The sequence below is a fragment of the Castor canadensis genome, chromosome 16 (assembly GCF_047511655.1).
Source record: "Castor canadensis chromosome 16, mCasCan1.hap1v2, whole genome shotgun sequence".
NCBI lineage: Eukaryota > Metazoa > Chordata > Mammalia > Rodentia > Castoridae > Castor > Castor canadensis.
The window spans coordinates 8,845,396-8,864,167 of NC_133401.1; the positions used below are offsets into that span (position 1 = coordinate 8,845,396).

Below are 18,772 nucleotides of genomic sequence, written 5' to 3' on the forward strand. Positions count from 1 at the left end.
TAGGCGCACGGTGGGCGGGGCGTACGCCCCTCCAGGACCGGGATGGCATTTCCTCTCGGTTCTCGCGATTCTGGACTCTCTTTTCCCACCCGGGACCTGCAGTCCTGGGTTGTCGGCCGTGGACTACGATTCCCACAAGCGACGGAGACAACTTCCACCTCTGCCTCAAGACGTTCCCGACGTCTCTCCGTGCGCGCTGCGCGTAACTTGGTCCCACCTGGGAGAGAAGTCGGCGTGGGTCGCTGCGGCAAAGGCTCTGCAGACGGGGTCACAGCCCGCGTGGAGGTGAGCGCGGGGCCGCGGGAGGCGCCCGGAACGCGGAGGCCGCGGGCTTGGGCAGGGCGTGGCCGGCTGCTCCTCCGGAGGGAGGTGCGGGAGGTGCGGAGGAGGGCGTGACCCCGCGAGACCGCGGCGAGGGTGGCGGGGCCGGGCTGCCGTGACACGGGGCTGGCGCGCCTCTGTGACGGCGGGTGCTGTGGTGAGACTGAGCGGTGCCAGGCCGTCCCTGTGTGACCGGGCTCTGGGTGCGTTGCTGTGATGTGCGGTGAACGTTCTTTTCACCCGTGGCTCCAGGTGTCCTACTGCTTTGTGTGTCCTCCCTTCAGCCACGTGTCACTAACCAAAAAGTTCCCGGGTGGTAGATGAGATGTACAGACGTGCGGTTAGGCTGGGTTATGGAGCAAGATAGGAATAGGATTAGGACCGTGGGATCCCTACCTGGGAGGTCTTTGGAGAAGAGCAGCGAGCATCCCTGAGCTCTGAACCAGGCACTGCTGTGAACTCCCTGCTACTCCTGGGAGGTCGCTGTAGGAAGATGAGCTGTGGAAGATGATACAGTAAATAAATGCTCAGCCTGGTGTTTTCTCTGGCTCCTTGTCTTGTCGGATTCTGTAACTCAGAAGCAACGAAAATAGAAACTTAATTCTATTGTGCTCTTGCAAATTAATGGGGTGAGGCAGTGGCTCTAGTGTTTCAGGAGTTGTTAACTGAGTGTCCTTTGTGTTTACAGGTGTTCAGGGGCCCCCACCCCCTTGAAATTGTACAGAGAATTGCTCTTTAGAGTTGCGAATTTGTATTATGATTTTCAAGTGAGTACATAAAACCCAAACCGAACCCAAAACAAAACAGGACTGAGATTTTCATCTGGAATCAAAGATTGTTAGATCTTGAGGGTAGTTTCCTTCCTTCCCTTCCCTTCCTTCTTCCCTTCCCCCTTGTCTTTTCCTTCCCCCTTTCCCTTCCCTTCCCCCTTCTCCTTCCTCTTCCTTTCTCCTTTCCTTTTTTCTTTCCCTTTTCACTTTCCTTTCCTTTCCTTTCCTGGATTGAACCCAAGGCCTTGCACATGTGAGGCAAGCGCTCCACCACTTCAGCTAAGCCTCTAGTCCTTTTGTTTTTTATCTTTGAGACAGGGTCTTGGAACTACCTTTGTTGGGCTGGCTTCAAATTCAACCTCCTCCACATCCTCAGTAGCTGGGCTTGCAGATGTGTTCACAGTTTTGGACAAATTCAGTTATTAAGACTGTGGGAATAGTTAAAATCCAAAACAGCCTTTGGATAGAATGTTTTGCAGGTAATAAATTTTCTGTTTATAAGAATTAATCATTATAAGTAAAAATGGTATTGAAGTAATGTTTAACAGTCTTCATAATGTAGATAGGAATACTCAAGAAATTTTTAAATTACATGTGCAGCTCGATTTTTTTAAAAAATTAATTTTAGGCTAGCAGAGTGGTTCAAGTGGTGGAGCACCTGCCTAGCAAACATGAAGGCCTGAGTTCAAACCCCAGCACCACCAAAAAAAAAAAAGGAAAGAATTTTATAAAAATCTTTAGGAAGTATTGTATCCAAAATGATATTTTAATTGGTTTTGTGGAGAAGAATGGAAGGGGAGGAGGAGTAGCCAAATTTATTGAGCATCTTCTTTATCTACAAAACTTTCCTACCTGTTTGGCATATATGTTCTCTTTAACCTGCAAAGTTTGTTTTCATCTCTATTAATTGAAGAATCCCTGTAGGGAAATGTGTCTGGTTATGCCAGTGCTAAACAGCTATAGAGCTAAATACCATCACATTGATTTTTCATGGCGGTCCTAGTATTTACAAATTTTTTAATGACAAAAATTTGACTTTTTCCAATAATATATATAAATAATTTTAATACTTTGAAATATTTTATGTAGTATTTATGATGATTGAATTAATGTAAGCTCATTGCAAAAGAATTTCATTCCCAAAGGAATTTATGAAAAAGGAAGTGAGACTAACCCTTAACCTTCTTGCCTAGAGATAATGACTTTCAGTATTTTGGTATATACGTTTAAAATTTTCATGGGTTCATATTTTCATGTAGTTTTATTTTGGCATCACAGAATTGATCAAATGAAATTAAGAGTTTCCTCTTAATTTGAAAAAAGAAAGTTAAATCAGTCGTGGGTTTCCTTATACCTTTATGTATGTCAGGGGAAGAAAGAAGTGCCAAGGATCCCCGTCTTTGAAAAACTTGCTAATTATTTACACTTTTTACATATTAGAAATGTTATTTAAGCTAATAACTATATGAAAGCCTTTCACAATTAATAATTTAGAGTTTTAAGGATATTTTCAGAGAAAATGTCACTAATGTCTGATGTCCAGATGTTCTAAAAGTAGAAATAATATTTCCAAGTACTATAATATTTATATTCACTTGAATTCCCATATTGTTCAAAAGAATAATAAAATTCTCAAAGATTCTCCATTTTATCAGGTCATGTATTTTGAGCATATTTATGAATGGATTGTTCTTGGTCTCTGTAGTTTCTGTGGACTGAGGAAGGAGACATTTTCTCCTTTGCTACCTGATGTCACTAAGATAGGCACTGAACTTTTTTTGGTGCTGAGAAGTCAGGTCTTTGCCAACTATTCACTCTAACACTGAGCTGCACCACCAGCCAGAACGGAAAAATTTTAAATTAGAATTTTAGTAGAGAAAAAGTCCAAACTTTACTGTAGGGTAAATAAGAATTAACTTCACAGTATATAATGGGTTAAAGGACAGGTAATGATTTTTTATCTTTTGTGTGTGTATGTGGTACTGGGGTTTGAACTCTGGGCCTCACACTTGCTAGGCCGCTTTTACACCAGCCATAGTTGCTTTCTTTACAATGCTTTCTAGAGGCTGGAATGTAGCTCAGTCATAGAGTATGTGCTGAGCATGCGCAAAGCCATAGGTTCACTCTCCACACCACACATAAAAAAAACCTTTAATCTGTTAATGAGGGTAAAATCTGAATAGAAATAAGTGTTTGCTAGTATGTATGATGAAGGCCACTAGAGAAGATTGTGTGACCTACCTTGTGAGTTAACTGGAAAGATGCTTTCATTCATCTCTACGATAGTCAGGATATGAGCATATTATACCAGTTCTATAGAATGTATAGCAATGAATGGTTGTGTAACTTTTATACTTCTATAAGTTTAAAAAAAAAAGATCAAAACATAAATAATGTTAATAGATGGTCATGTAATTTTCCAAACGTTTCTAGCTACTGATTTCATTGGTCTGTCTGCCATTCTTTGTCTTTATTTATTGATATATTTGCGTATTTCACAGTAATAATTATGTCTGTCAACGTAATTTATCTGAAATATTTCCCATGTTCTTAAGTTTTTCCCAACTTCACAGTTTGTGTCTACTTTGTATTCTAGTACAATAATGATCAGTCATATATTTAACTGGAAACCTTTGCCAGACTCAAGATGGTGAACACTGCCTTTCTGTCTCCATAGTCTTAACCAACTTCACCCAGTTCCAAAAGAGGTTTTGGTTTGGATGATGAGTGCTCTTTTCAAACCTGGAAGGAAGAGGATCTGCTCAGAACAAGACACTGCTGCCCAATCTCAGGTCTACACATCTGCCTCACCAAAATTGCACAATGGCCAGAAAACTTCCTTCTAATATATGTTCGGTTGTCTTCAGTGCAGAAATGCCTGTATGACTTTGCTCAGTGATGACCCTGTGATTTGGGGGAAGGAAATGGGATTTATTTAGAACCCTAAGCTGCTAAATTTGTGTGTAATGGGGAATAGCTTGAAACATGAAATGAAAGAACATAACAGCAAAATTAAGTAACTTAATTTGTGTTGTGAACACTACAGAAAACTGGTCTCAAGGTCTTTCTCTTCTCCCAGGTCTAGCTCTCTGGATCTATGCTTTTCTGGTAGAGGAACTGTAACAAATGATACAGTCTTGAAGGTCTAAAACCATGGCCCTTGTAAGTTGATGTTTCTTTCCTCGTATGGATTTTTAGGTCATGCAAGGATCTTCCTGAAGTTTCCCACTAGGAAAAACTTTCTGTTTCCAGTTCTTGCTCTTCCACTGAACTGGGATGCCAAATTACCCAGCTTCCTCCCTATGTGGCCCATTCTAAACTTTTAATTTGGGGTTGGGGTGTGGCTTAGTGGTAGAGCACATGCACAAGGCCCAAGATTTTATCCCCAGCACTGAAAAAATAAATAAAAAAAGAAATATAAAACTTAACTAGCGTTCATGCAACTGCTGACCAAATTATCTAGCATGACTTAAGTACCTATTCATCTGTCAAGGGCAGTGATGGACTTAAGTTTTTTGAAGTAAAGTTATTTATGCATTCTGGGTCAAGTCTAGTTTGCTTAGATAGAAACAGTAGTCATATTTGACTATCCATGACGAAACTTAAATTTTTATAGACTTTAGATTTTCAGATAGTGAAGAAAGAAATTTTGTATTGAATGACCGAATCTCAGTGTAGGGCTCATACCTTGGATGAATTAGCATATTATTGGAACTTCCAAACTGGGAGGTCATGGAAGGAAATCTCTCAGAGGAAAATGTAAAGAGTATTCTATTGTTCAATGGGACATGCTACACTTGGGTGACAAGTATATAAGTCATCATCTTTCCTCAGTATTATTTTTTTTTTTGGTGGGACTGGGGTTTGAACTCAGGGCTTAGTATTGTTTAACTCAATGTGTTTGTTATCCATTACCACATAACAGATTGCCCTGAAACCTAATGGATTAAAATAGCAAACATTTATTTCAGTTTCTGTAGGCCAAGCATTTATATATTCATGGCTTGCTTTGCCTCTTTGACTCAAGGTGTTGGTTGGGACTGTAGTCATCTTAAGGATCAGCATTGGGTGTACATGTTTCTAAACTCACTCAAGTGTTTAACAGTTCTTCAGGGGCTATTGGTCTGAAAACCTCAGGTCCTCATTGGTTATTGGCTAATGGCCACTCTCTGTTTATTGTCATGTGGGTCTGTCAGTAGAACTACTTCAGACCTGGTAGCTGACTTCATCAGCAAGTCAGTGCGATACCAAGAGGATAGCAAAGTAGAATTTGTGTGGTGGCACACACCTATAATCCCAGCTAGTAAGACCCTATCTCACAAATAAGCCGGGTATACCTATTATCCCAGCTACTTGGTTGATGGAGATAGGAGCATTGTGGTTTGAGGCTAGCCTGGGCAAAATTAGTTTGAGACCCTATCTGAAAAAACAAACTAAAAGCAAACGTACTGGGGGGTTGGCTCAAGTGGTGGAGTGTTTGTCTAGCAAGCACAAGGCCCCAAGTTCAGTCCCCAATACCACAAACAAACATTCCCCAGCAACTCATTTATTAAAACACTTATGTGGCAGACATCAGATTATGCTTGTATGAACTAATTTAATAAACATTATTTTATCTATTCCCAGGTGCTTTGAATATTTAAGAGTATGCGAGACAGTTTTGTTTATGCCAGCAGTTTTCTTCAAGTGTGTGTGCGTGTGTGTGTGTGTGTGTGTGTGTGTGTAGCCCATTTGTATTGCTATCTTCTTGCAGTACAGCCTTCTCTCTGGCAATCTTCAAAGTGTTCCTTTAATTTCTTGAGTAGTGCATGGGTTTGCCATTTCAGGGATCCGTGACATTCAAGGATATAGCCATAGACTTCTCTGAGCAGGAATGGGAATGCCTCAGCCCTTTCCAGAGGAACTTGTACCAGAATGTGATGATGGAGAACTATCGTAACTTGGTCTCGCTGGGTATGTTTTCTTTGTCAAATAATTTAAAATGATTTAGACTGTGTTCTAGGATATATTACCTTGTAATATATCCTAATATATCTTTCTTTTCCACAAAGAAGTAGTTTGAGCATTATTGGGTTAGAAATGACAGCTCCATTATGAACACATTCACATATTCCTATCTTTCAGTGATAGTTGCACCTTCTCTGGACTTCTCAGATTTGCTTCTCACCCTTTATAAGGAAGAGCTAGGTTAGGATTTGGTAGAATGTATTGTGTAAACCTTGTTAAGAGATCCAGTTTTCCTACTTATGTATGCTCAGAATTACCATAGATATTACATCATCTGATCCACTTGCAGGGAGAACAACTTGATTGGTTCTGAATTGCTCTAATTACTGAAAGAATCTGTATAATTTATATAATGATGAATAAATGGAATTAATTTGAAACTAAAGCAAACATAATTTCATTTTCTAAGACAAATTTTATCTGATTTGTGATTGAAAATTGTAATCTATAAACGTTATATTTGTAGAAGCAATGCTCTAAGCACTTTACATATATGTTTTATGTATATGTATGTTATCAACTGACATAATCCTTATTAAATCAAGCAACCTTTTTGTTTCCATTGAAGAGTACATTTTTCAAATAAAAGTTCTGAGATTCAGTGGTTTTAAATCACTTGCCCATTGTGTTAGTCACATTTCCAAAACTGTGACAAAATATAAGGTGTCAGAGGTTTCAACCCATGGCTTTGTGGTTTCTGGTTTTGTGGTGAGCCAGAGCATCATAGCAAGGAGGGAAGGAGGGAAAGAGAGAGAGAGAGAGAAGCAGAGAAGCAAGGAGGGGTGACTGGAAAGAGGGAGATGGGAAAGAGGGAGAGGGGAAAAAGGGGTGATGGTCCCAATATACTTTTCAAGGACATATAATGACCTACTTCCTCTAGCCAGGCTTCCTCCTAAAGGTCACACCACCTCCCAATAGTACCACAGGCTAGCAATCAAGCCTTTAGAAGATATTTCATGTCTCAACTGTGACAGCCAAGGTCATAACAGCTAGAAGATGGCAAAGACAGGAATTTATAGCAGGCTCCAGAGTCCATATTTTCAACCATAGTATAAAGCCTGCTCTCAAAATAAAAGAAGATAAGGATGTATACATCATGTTTTAAAAAAAAAAAAACCTTACCTTACATAACTGAAATCTTACTTAATTTCCTCACCTTCACTTCTAAAAATTGTATGTGTTATCATTTTTACCTTTAATTTATTATAATTTTGACTAAGCAAAGTATTTTTCTATATCATGTGGTCTGTTTCTTTTTTTCTTTATAAACAGGATATTCAACTTCTAAGCCAGATGTGATCACGCTATTGGAGCAAGGAAAAGAGCCCTGGATGGTCGTGAGGAAAGAAACAAGAAAATGGTGTAAAGGTAGGTAAGAGTAAATGTGGCCACAGGGAACCATCTGTAGGCAGCAGCCCAGCTGGTCAAGGAGGAGACGTACACTTGAATATTGTCGACCATCTCCATTCACAGTGAAGAAAAGGCTTGTGATCTGTAGGGGAAATGAATACTCATGTGAGCTTCCCACTGAACTTCTTCACCTTCACTTACCGCTGAGTTTTTAAGTCTCACGTTTCCTTTCTAATCCAGTAATGGGCAACATCTTTCCTTGTGCACCATTTTACATGCATTTTCAACCCAGCTGATTAACAGACCCTCATGTTCACTTAGATTTATATATTTGGTTTTGTTGCTTAAAAATATATTCATTTTTGTATGTAGCAAATAAAATGGAGTTAATAATGTGTTGGGGAAGACATAAAATAAACATGTAAACAAATAAGTAGATAAATAATACCAGGTAGTGAAATACACCGTGAAGAAAAATAACCCAACGTGGCAAATTTAGGTAAGGTAAGATGATCAAGAACAGTTTTCTGAGGAAGTATTTGAGCAAAGAGATACAATATAAGAGTGTAGGCCATTTGAATATATTAGAAAGAGCATACCATGAAGTGTAAACAACACATGCAAAGATCCTAAAGAGGGTGTGAGCATTGTCTATTTCAAGAGCACCAGATAGACTGGAATTATTGAAGGATGAGTAACAAGAAGTCAGTATGTCATGAGGGACCATGTCACATTAGGTTCTTTCATTCATTAAGAAGAATTATAGGCTGGAGGTGTGGCTCAAGTGATAAAGCACTTGCCACACAGGCTCAAGGCCCTGAGTACTGCCAAAAAAAAAAAAAAAATTAGTTGTTGGATTCATGGTTTGATTAAAGTTTAAAATCCTTAATTTTAAAACTGAAACTTTATTATTTGACATACTGAACTCTAGATATAATAAACATAGGTTGATGTGTTATTTGTATTTTCTAATATAGCTTTCATATATGTCATTTTTTTTGAAAAAACATTTTGTCCCAATATTAATCTGTTGCATTTATTATTCTCCTTTCTGAGTTAACATTATAAACTTACTTCTTCTTTTATACCTGCTGTGTTCCTAAACTCTGTCGTTTCCTTTCTGAAATTTTCAAATTTTGATTTATGTTATTCTTTCATTTCTTACAGCTTTTCTCTTTTGTGGGTTTTTGTTGTTGTTGTTAGCAGTGCTGGGGTTTGAACTCAAGGCCTTGCTCTTGCTAGACAGGCGCTCTACCACTTCATCCACTCCTCCAGTCCTTTTTTGTGTTGGTTATTTTTGAGATAAGGTCTTGCTTTTTCCTTGGGCTGGCCTTGAATTGCAATCCTCCTGATCTCTTGCCTCCCAAGTAGCTAGGAGTGAGCCACTAGTGTACAGCCTCCTTGGTTATTTTTGAGATAGGGTATCTCTTTATGCCTGGACCAGCCTAGACTACCAGCCTCCAATTTGTGCTTCCCCACATAGCTGAGATGACAGGTGTATGCCAACATACCCAGCTTTTTTCTGTTGAGGTGGGATCTCAAAAACTGTTTTTGCCTGAGCTGGCTGGGAACCACAGTCCTCCCAGTCTCAGCCTCCCAAGTAATTTGGAATGACAAGCATATACCACTGTGCTCAACTATTGGTGATGAGACCCAGGGCCTTATGCATGCTAGGCAAACACTTAACTACTGAGCTGCATCCCCAACCTGACTTTCCCCTTTTTGTTATTAAGCTTTACACACACACACACACACACACACACACACACACACACACACACACACACACACACACACACACTTGCTGCTGCTTTTCTGTAGTTTGGTTTTTGGTTTGCTGTATAATTAGAATTGATTTGAGAATCCTGGCATTTGTGCTGCTGCTGTTATTATTCTAAGATGAAATTAGTAAAACAATAATTTCTAATTTTTTTCCTAGCAGAAGAAAGTGGTAATAAATATGAAAACTGACTGGTGAGCAGCAGTTTTTCAAGAACAGTACATTTAAACAAAGGCTTCTGGATTTAATGCAGTTTCATTAAACTGGATAATAATAGCTAACACCCATTATCCTTTTGTTTTCTTTATTTTTTCCTTTTTTGGTACTGGGGTCTTGAGCATGCTAGGCAAGTGTTCTACCACCTGAGCAATGCCCCCAGCCCACATTCTTATATAGTGCCATTTGTTCTTCCTCACAAGCTTTGAAGTCCAGGTTCAGATGATCAGCCTTTATCCTATAAGTATTAAGCTTCCCAAGTCCAGTCAAGAGGAATAGAACAACAGGTTCGAAAAGGAGTTAGTGGAAAGGAAAGTATCTAATGCTATTTTTGATGTTTGAGCTGAGTTGCTGGAAAATAGTGCCATAAATTTTCAGGAGCTGGGGACATGGCTCAAATGGTAGAGCATCTGCCTTGCAAGCACGAGTCCCTGAGTTCAATCCCCACTACCACTACAAAATAAAATAAAATATAAACAAATAAAATACATCCCGAAGAGACAGCTTCCAGAGAAGGAAATAGGGTTGTAGTGGTAATGAAAGTGATGTATTGGGCTTAAGTTTAATTTGAAGCAACTGTGGTATATGCTATAGCTAGATAAATCCCATGTGATCAGAAATAGGGACTAGATTCAGCATAGTGATTAATGTTTAAGTAATTATAGAACATTTAATATAAGATTGCCTAAGGAGTGTGTGTAGGTGGAAGAACAATAAACAGCATTGGTGACAAGAAATACAAGTCACCTATTTAATACTGGAATGAACCATTCACAAAGGTACAAGAATTGGGAGAGTAAGTCAAAGAAACCAAGGGTCTAAGAACACAGAAGCTAAGGAAGGACTCCCATGACCACTGATACTCAAAAGAGTAGTAGAGTCTTTAATAGAAAAGTTGCTTTTATCTGTAACTACCTTTCCTCCTTTAAAAAAGAGAAAAATGGCTGGGCACCGGTGGCTTGTGCTTGTAATCCTAGCTACTCAGGCAGAGATCAGGCGATCATGGTATCACGGTTCGAAGCTAGCCTGGGCAAATAGTTCTTGAGACCCTATCTCAAACAAACAAACAAAAGCCCATCACAAAAAAGGGCTGGTGGAATGACTCAAGGTGTAGGCCCTGAGTTCAAACCCTAGTACTGCAAAATAAATAAATAAATGGAAAAAATAGATGGATAACTTGGAGTAACTGTAGTACTGGGAGGAATTGTGAAGAACAACTGCCTTACAAGATTGAGCTTCTTGAATTCGTATCTGGTCACACAATAAACATTCCCATTGCTTGCTCTTGAACTGAAGGTCTTTTGCAGTAATATTAAGACAGCTTTTTATGTAGTTAATCTTCCATATTCTTCAGGTATTTGTCTTATTATAGTACTAGAATGAACAAAAGTTGTCTATAAGAGCTTTAATAAAAAGACTGGCTCTGTGCAGGGAAAAACCTTTACTAAAAGTTCTGGGGACTTTCAAACTTTTTCTGAGGATTCATCTTCTTTGAGATTGTACGTGTACTCATACTATAGTATATGCAGCTGCTTTTGATTGTTTAGTTTATGGTTGTTTTCAAGAGCTTTTAGTTTCTGTTGTATTCCTTCACTGTTAATCTCCTCCCCATGGCATCTGCCTGTGGAACAGTGCTCACCTCTCTTTTTGGTGGCCTCCAACCTTGTATACAGTCTAACCTGTTCTTCCTGTCAGTGCCGCAAGCCAGGTGAGACAGAAACGGGTCTCTCCAACTGCTCCCAAACAAGTCAAATGCTGGATGGGAAGGGCCAGGAATTAGGAGGAGGTATCCATCCCCATTGTACCACATTACACTGAATTCAAAAGGGGTCAGGACTAGCAAACTGCCACGACTTCTTACCATACTTTGTGACCCTGTCTCTTGTTTTTATACTGACCTGTGTGCCATAACTAATTTCTGGAGTTCTCACAAAATTACTTTAGCCCATTATTTCTGCAATTCAGTGTCTCTTGTGGAGAACCAAGGGTTGGGTTTTCCTAGGCCAGTATCTTGCCAACAGCCCATCCCACTTTGACTTAGTTCCTCTGTTTTCCCTTTTCTGTCTTGTATTAGAGTATTGGAAATTTTCTATTACTTATTTGATCTTTTCTACTATATCTCTGAATAATTGTGTTAGTGGATATTATAGTGATTATAATATATGGTATCTCTGACCTTTCACAATCCACATAGAATTTAATATTAAACTGTTTTTGTAAAATAAAGAAACCATTATAACTTTATTATGTCCATCTTTTCCTTTGTAATTGTCATGTATATCACTTGTGCAAACATTGACAAATTTCACCACATAATATCGTAAGTTTTGCTTTCATTAGTCATGTCTCCTACGAATTTAAGAAGGAAATAAATGGTCACTCTTATTTATGTGAACATTTATCTGTTTGGATACCTTTTGTCATTTTTGAAAAACTCAGGTGTCTCATTAGTAACATTTTATATCAGCCTAAATAACTACGTTCAGTAGTTTTAGAACTGTTCTGTTGGTACCCAAGCTTCTTAATTTTCCTTTATTTGAAAAATTTATCTTACCTTCATTCCTAAATGCTATATTCATGAAGATGGAATTTAGAGTTGACAGTCTTTTTTTCCTTTTCATCATTCTAATTATCTTGGTCACTTTCTTCTGGCATTCACAAGTTCTGATGAGCAAACTGTGACCACTGGAATCACTATTCCTCTGAATGGTTCACCCCACAAATACTGCTAAAAAAAAAAAAAGGGAAAAAGAAAAATGAATAGCCATGTTTATGTTAGGCAGGTGGTTCATGCATGTAATCCTAGCTACTTGGAAGACTGAGATCAAGAGGATTGCAGTTTGATGTCAGCCTGGGCAAATAGTTCACAACACCCACATCTCCAGAAAACCAAGCAAAATAGATTGGAGGTGTGGCTCAAGGAGTAGAGCGTCTGCTTTGCAAATGCAAAGTCCTGAGTTTAAACCCCAGTTCCACCAAAAAATGTATATATATATATTTTTTTTTTGTCTGTGTTTTTCAGCAGTTTATCTGTGTATTTTCTTTTATCTATCTTATTAGGTATCACTGCATTTCATTAATTGACAAATTTATATTTTTCAGCAAGTTTAGGATCTTCGCAGCCATTGTTTTCTCGAATGTTTTTCCTGCTTCAGTCTCTTTCTTTTTCTTCTTCATACTCCATTCACAACTTCTTATATATTCCCACAGATCTTTGAAGCTCTTTTAGTAAAAACTCAACTTGGGCAGCAGATGTGGATCAAGAAATCTTACAAGCTAGAAGCCTAGCATTGAATTGAATTAACTAAATCCAATCCCCAGTACCAGTTAAAATGTTAATTACATTTTAATATGGAATAGTATCTATAGGTCAGTCAGGCTTACTCTTTCCTCTGTTACTTCCTTTCTGCGATAAGCTCCTCCAACAATTTTAGAAATAATACTCTTTAGTGTTAATAATTTTCATTTTGTTCTTTATTTCTTTTTATCCAGTTATATTTCCTTTCTTTTCATTCATTTAAAATATGTGGGTTTTAAAAAACTAAATTTCATAGAATATAGCTAAAACTTCTGCTTTCAGCTCTTTGATAATTCGTTGGTCTGTTTTTTTCTCCCCAAAAAAGTGGGTCTTTTTTGTTTGTTTACATAGGCCCTTACTATGTTGCCCAGATCCTCCTGCTTCAGCTTCCTGAGTGCTGGGGTTACAGGCATGTGCCACCTCGCCAGGCCCTTTCTCCCCTCCTGAATGCCGAATAATTTTGAATTGTATTTTTCTTGTGCATTATTGGGTTACTGGGTTTTGTTCATTCCTCTGGAGAATATTATTATGCTTGTATGTTGATTTTGGTGTAACTGGGATTTGAACTCAGGGCCTTGCACTTGCTAGGGAGGCACTCTACAATTGAGCCATGCCCAGCTCTTTACTTTGGTTATTTTTCGGTTTAGGGTCTTTTTTTTTTTTTGTCTTTTCTTTTTTGGTGTTGAGATCGAACCCAGGGCCTTGCGCATGCTAGGCAAGCACTCTTCCACTGATCTGCATCTTAGCCCAGGTGTCATGTTTTTGCCTGGGATCAGTCTTAGACTGTGGTCCTCCTACCTATACCTCCAGTATAGTTAGGACCACAGTTCTGAACCACCACACTCAGCTTATTTATTGAGATATGGTTTCACTAACTTTTTGCCCTGGCTGGCCTCAACCTACCATCCTGTTCTCTTCTGCCTCCTGAGTAACTGAGTTTGCAGGTGTGTGGTACCATAGCTGGCTTTTTATTTTAGCAAGTTACCAAAGCAATAGATTCCAGAGAATAGTTTTTGTCTTGCTGTTTGTAGGGAGTGGTTTAATTCTTACTTTGGTTCTTTAAGACTTACTACACTGAATTGTGTCCCATCACACATGTATTAGGCTAAGACTTACACTATTGCATTGCCATTTATCAGCTGGACCTGGGTGATTGGAGCCGAAAAAGATGGGGGGGACTATCGAGTTGTACTCAATAGCCACTTTATTGAGGATCACTTCTGCTTTTTATAAGCTCCTTTTTCACAGAGAGCATTTGGTCAGAAAAAGCATGGCAAGTATCACGTGTCAAGGTTACATTAATACAAGGAAGCAGAGTTAAAATTAACTCTTTGTTATATCTCTTTTAAAATGGTAACAGAAAGGCAGGAGAAGCACATGGTCAGCATAACCTTCTTATTTACATCTGAAGGACATGAAGCCATCTGGGGAACCTTGAGCACTGTTGTTTTTCTGGATGTCTAGTTCTGAGAGTTTTGCCTCAGTTCCTTAGAGCTTTCTCACAAGGCCAGATACCAAATCACACGGGCACAGTCCCACTGCTGGCTCTGACACTATTGTACACTTAAATTGGGAAACCTTTTCTAGATGTTCCTGATCCATGATTCTCCTGTCCCTACTTTTTCAGTTTGGGAGTGCTTCTTATCTTAATGTCTGCAGCAAGAAATACATCAACATTTCACTTTCTTACTGTAACTGGAGCCTATACTTGGAACCAAGACCATGTGTGCTAGGTAAAACTGAAGAAACTCAGCATTACAGTTCACTTTTTTGTTTGGGGGTGGGGTTGTTAGGGTCTTAGAAGGGGTTCTTTTTTATTTTTTGAGACAGGGTCTCACTATGTAGCATAGGTTGGCCTGGAACTCACACTCCTCCTGCCTTAGCCTCCTGAGTGCTGGGATTTTCAGAGGTATGCCACCACACCTTGCCACTTTTTAATTTTCCTGTTTTGTTTACTCTTTTTTTCTTGTTTTTAAATTTTTTTTCTTGGTTACTCTTAACAACCAATCTCAAATTAGCTGAATTTTAAAATTTTTGTCAAGTGTTTTTAGTTGATGTCAGTTAGAAAGGAAGATGAACTAGAAGAAGGAGGACTTCTGGTACCATGATGGAACTAAAACTTCCTAAGTTGACTTGTTTAATTATCTTTTTCATTTCTTTTCTCCTGTACCATTATTGATTCAGTGCTTATTAATTTTTTTATCCATTACAGTCATTTTTATTTGCTACTATTACAGTGTTATTTTGTCTCATCTCAGTAAGTCTTTGAAATCTTTCTTTTGGGGTTATTCATTGGCTCACCTTTCTGACTAACCATCCTAAATTGTCCTATTATCCAATTATCTTGGCTTCATGTACAGAAGCTTGGTATTTAAAAATTTTAGTAGGAGTAAAGAGTGCCATCGTAAATATCTTTTCTGACAACTTTTTCTGTTTCTTCTGTTGTAGTTGATCTGGTTAGGACTTCCTTTCTCTGGTCAATTCTGATTTTTTTTCTGGAGAATTAGTCATTCCATTTATACTTTCAAAAATATTAATGGTGATGGGGCTGAGGGTGTAGCTCAGTGGTAGAACATTTGCCTAGCATGTGTAAGGCCCTAGGTTTGGTCTCTAACACTAACAATAAAAGGGAAAAAAACTTGATGTATAGCTCACATTTTCTCTTTGTCATTCTTATTTTTAAATTATTTTTACTGCTCTTTGATTGATTTAGTCATTTGACTTCCTTGTTTGTTTTTTGTTTATAATGCTGGGATTTTACTTAGGGCCTCATGCTTGTTGGATAAGTGCTCTTAACACTGAGCTACATCCCCATCCCCTACTTAGTGGTTTATAAAGTATCAGTTATTTGATTTATGTAACACCCCTGTTTTCTAACTATTGCATTTTGTATTTATCTTAGTTTTTCAGCTTTGTAATAAACAAATTACATACATTTTGGTATTGGGTTCTTACCTCATTTATTTCTCTTTCATTTTTATTAAGGTAAAATTTTGTCTTTTAGTTTTCTGAATGTTGAAAAAGAATGTCAAATTTTGGTATATACTTATTTTCTTATTGTTATTTACTTTCTTTTTTTCTCAGGTTTTTATTTAACATTGACCCAACAGTTATCCTAGAAAAGACTTTTTTGTTTTCACATGGAAGGCGTTACGGTTTTCTGATAGTTAATTTATTTTTATTGGCATTATATTTTGAGAGTGTTGTTTATATTATTTCAGCATTTAGACACACATCCTCTTTTCACAAGAAGACACTTCTAGTTCCAAGTTATTTCTCTCTTATTCATCACTTTCAAATATAGTCAAGCTATTCCTTTTCACTGGTTATTTAACCAGGATAAATCATCTGTTCTTTTCATCTACCTTTTGGAACTCTTCCTGTAGATTCCTTCACTGTGTAGTTCACTTTTTCTTGTCTCCCCCACCCCCAGTACCCAAATGCTCACAGTTACATAGGGTTTTCAATATGGTGTAAACTGAGTGGATGTCTAAAGATTCATTGACATACTCTTCAAGTTATTGCTAGAGTGATCAACTTTAGTAGAAAGGGAAAATGAAAGAGGACTTGAGAAAAGGTATGAAGGAATAAAACAGATGAAGCATCTGTAGGATGGATAATTAATAAGAAAAATCTTAGCCACTGTAATAAAAGCTTTACTTTAATTGTACAATGAGGTTTATTGTGCTATTTCCATACTCTTATTATTTTGTTTGATATGGGAAACAATGAGAAGCTCACATGGCTGTGTATAGAAGGGAATGAACCACAGTATCCATATTTTTAATATGTAATATAATTAGAGGAAAATCATGTATAAATAGTTGCTTTAAATATATTTGTTTATATTAACAAGGAAACTAATACAGAAAATAGTACTTTTAATCACTAAAGTATGATGAATGAACATTATGGAGACATTGTGAGTAACAATTATACATTGTGTAGCTGATTCTAGAATTCCTAATTGGTGACATGTTTTTGGTGGCACTAGGGTTTGAACTCAGGGCCTCACGCTTGCTAGACAGGCACTCTACCACTTGAGCCACTCTGCTGGTCCTTTCGTTTAATTATTTTTTTAATCTGTAGAACAGTTATTTGCTGACATCCAGGAAAATAAAATGTTTTTATTTCTTTTAGATTTGGAGTCCAAATATGAAAAAATCAGCTATGGAAAAGTAGGCATTTATAGAGCACATCCATCTGTCACACTTCGCCAAAGAATTCCTAACCGTGAGAAGTCTTATGAATGTGAAAAATGTGGGAAGGCCTTTACTCGTCATACAGACCTTACAGTGCACCAGAGAATCCACACTGGGGAGAAACCCTACGAATGTAATCAGTGTGGAAAAGCCTTCAGTCGTGCATCTAACCTTCTGCAACATCAGAAGATTCACACTGGTGAAAAGCCCTATAAATGTGAGGACTGTGGGATGACCTTTAGTCGTAATATAGACCTTACAGTTCATCAGAGAATTCATACAGGTGAGAAACCCTATCAATGTGAAAAGTGTGGGAAGGCCTTTAGTCGTGCCTCCTACCTGACTCAACATGGAAAAGTTCATACTGGTGAGAAATCCTATATATGTCATCAGTGTGGAAAGGCCTTTAGTAGAGGTGGGAAACTTAAAATACATCTAAGAATCCACACGGGTGAGAAACCGTACCAATGTAAGACATGTGGCAAGGCCTTTAGTCAAGCTTCTCACCTTGTGCAACATGACAGAATTCATACTGGTGAAAAACCTTATGAATGCCTTGAATGTGGGATGACTTTTAGTCGTGGTATAGATCTTAGAGTGCATCATAGAATTCATACTGGTGAGAAACCCTGTAAATGTAAAGAATGTGGGAAGGCTTTTAGTTGTGCCTCAAATCTTGTTCAACATGAGAGGATTCATACTGGCAAAAAGCCCTATGAATGTGAAGAATGTGGTATGACCTTTAGTCGTGTTTATCAGCTTGTTCCACATCAGAGAATGCACACTGGCATAAAACCCTATGAGTGTAAGGAATGTGGGAAGGCCTTTATTCGTGCCTCGGCACTTATTCAGCATGAGAGAATTCATACTGGTGAGAAACCCTACAAATGTACAGAATGCGGAAAGGCCTTTATTCATGGTGGTAGCCTTAAGATGCACCAGAAAATTCATACTGGTGAGAAGCCCTACAAATGTAAAGAATGTGGGAAGGCCTTTGGTTGTACCTCAGACCTTGTTAGGCATGAGAGAATTCATACTGGCGAGAAACCCTATGAATGTAAAGAATGTTGGAAGGCCTTTAGTCATGTCGAAAGCCTTAGAATGCATCACAGACTTCATACTGGTGAGAAACCCTATGAGTGTAAAGAATGTGGGAAGGCTTTTAAGAGTGGCCATCAGCTTACTGTACATCAGAGAATTCATACTGGTGAAAAGCCATATGAATGTAAGGAATGTGGGAAGGCCTTTAGTGTCTATGGACGACTTACTCGACATCAAATTATTCATAGTGGTGAGAAACCTTTCGAATGTAGTAAATGTGGGAAGGCCTTTAGACATAGTTCAAGTCTTAAAGTACATCAACGAATTCATTCTAGAGAAAAACCTTAGGAATGAAAGGGCTGTGGAAAGGCATGGTATACAATGTACAATACACCAGTCATTTGTAGCACTAAGAGACAATTTGGATGAAAAGAATGTGGGAATGTTTTCAAATATGGTTCAGTTCTCATAAGGCTTTAGTTTCATGTGAAAATCCCTCAGATATAAATAATATTTCAGGTTTTTTGTTTTATAAACATTGTTCATATTCAGAATTTTTAATGTATTATGTAATGTAAGAGAATATTTGTGTTTATTCATTGATTATCAGTATATTCACATGAGAGGAAAATTCAGAGAATGTAGAAATGTCTTTTTATGCTTTATTTATAAAAGCCCTATCAGTTATTGTTAAACTTAAAGAAACTTACACCCCTGAAAACCTCTGCTGACCCAATAAATGTGGCAAAACTATTGTGATTGCCATTCTATTCCTGTAGCCTGTATC

At 38.1% G+C, this 18,772-nt stretch overlaps 1 protein-coding gene across 1 annotated transcript; it reads left to right on the forward strand.

The window, feature by feature from the left end:
- Nucleotides 1-5: 5 nt before the first annotated feature.
- LOC109703194 (uncharacterized) lies at nucleotides 6-18,755 on the forward strand. Its single transcript, XM_020188354.2, is given in 7 exon segments — nucleotides 6-285; nucleotides 1,010-1,088; nucleotides 3,769-3,883; nucleotides 5,918-6,044; nucleotides 7,371-7,466; nucleotides 16,883-18,312; nucleotides 18,314-18,755. Coding segments are annotated over 6 exon segments (1,923 nt in total). The 5' UTR covers nucleotides 6-285; nucleotides 1,010-1,077; the 3' UTR covers nucleotides 18,458-18,755.
- The last annotated feature ends 17 nt before the right edge of the window (nucleotides 18,756-18,772 follow it).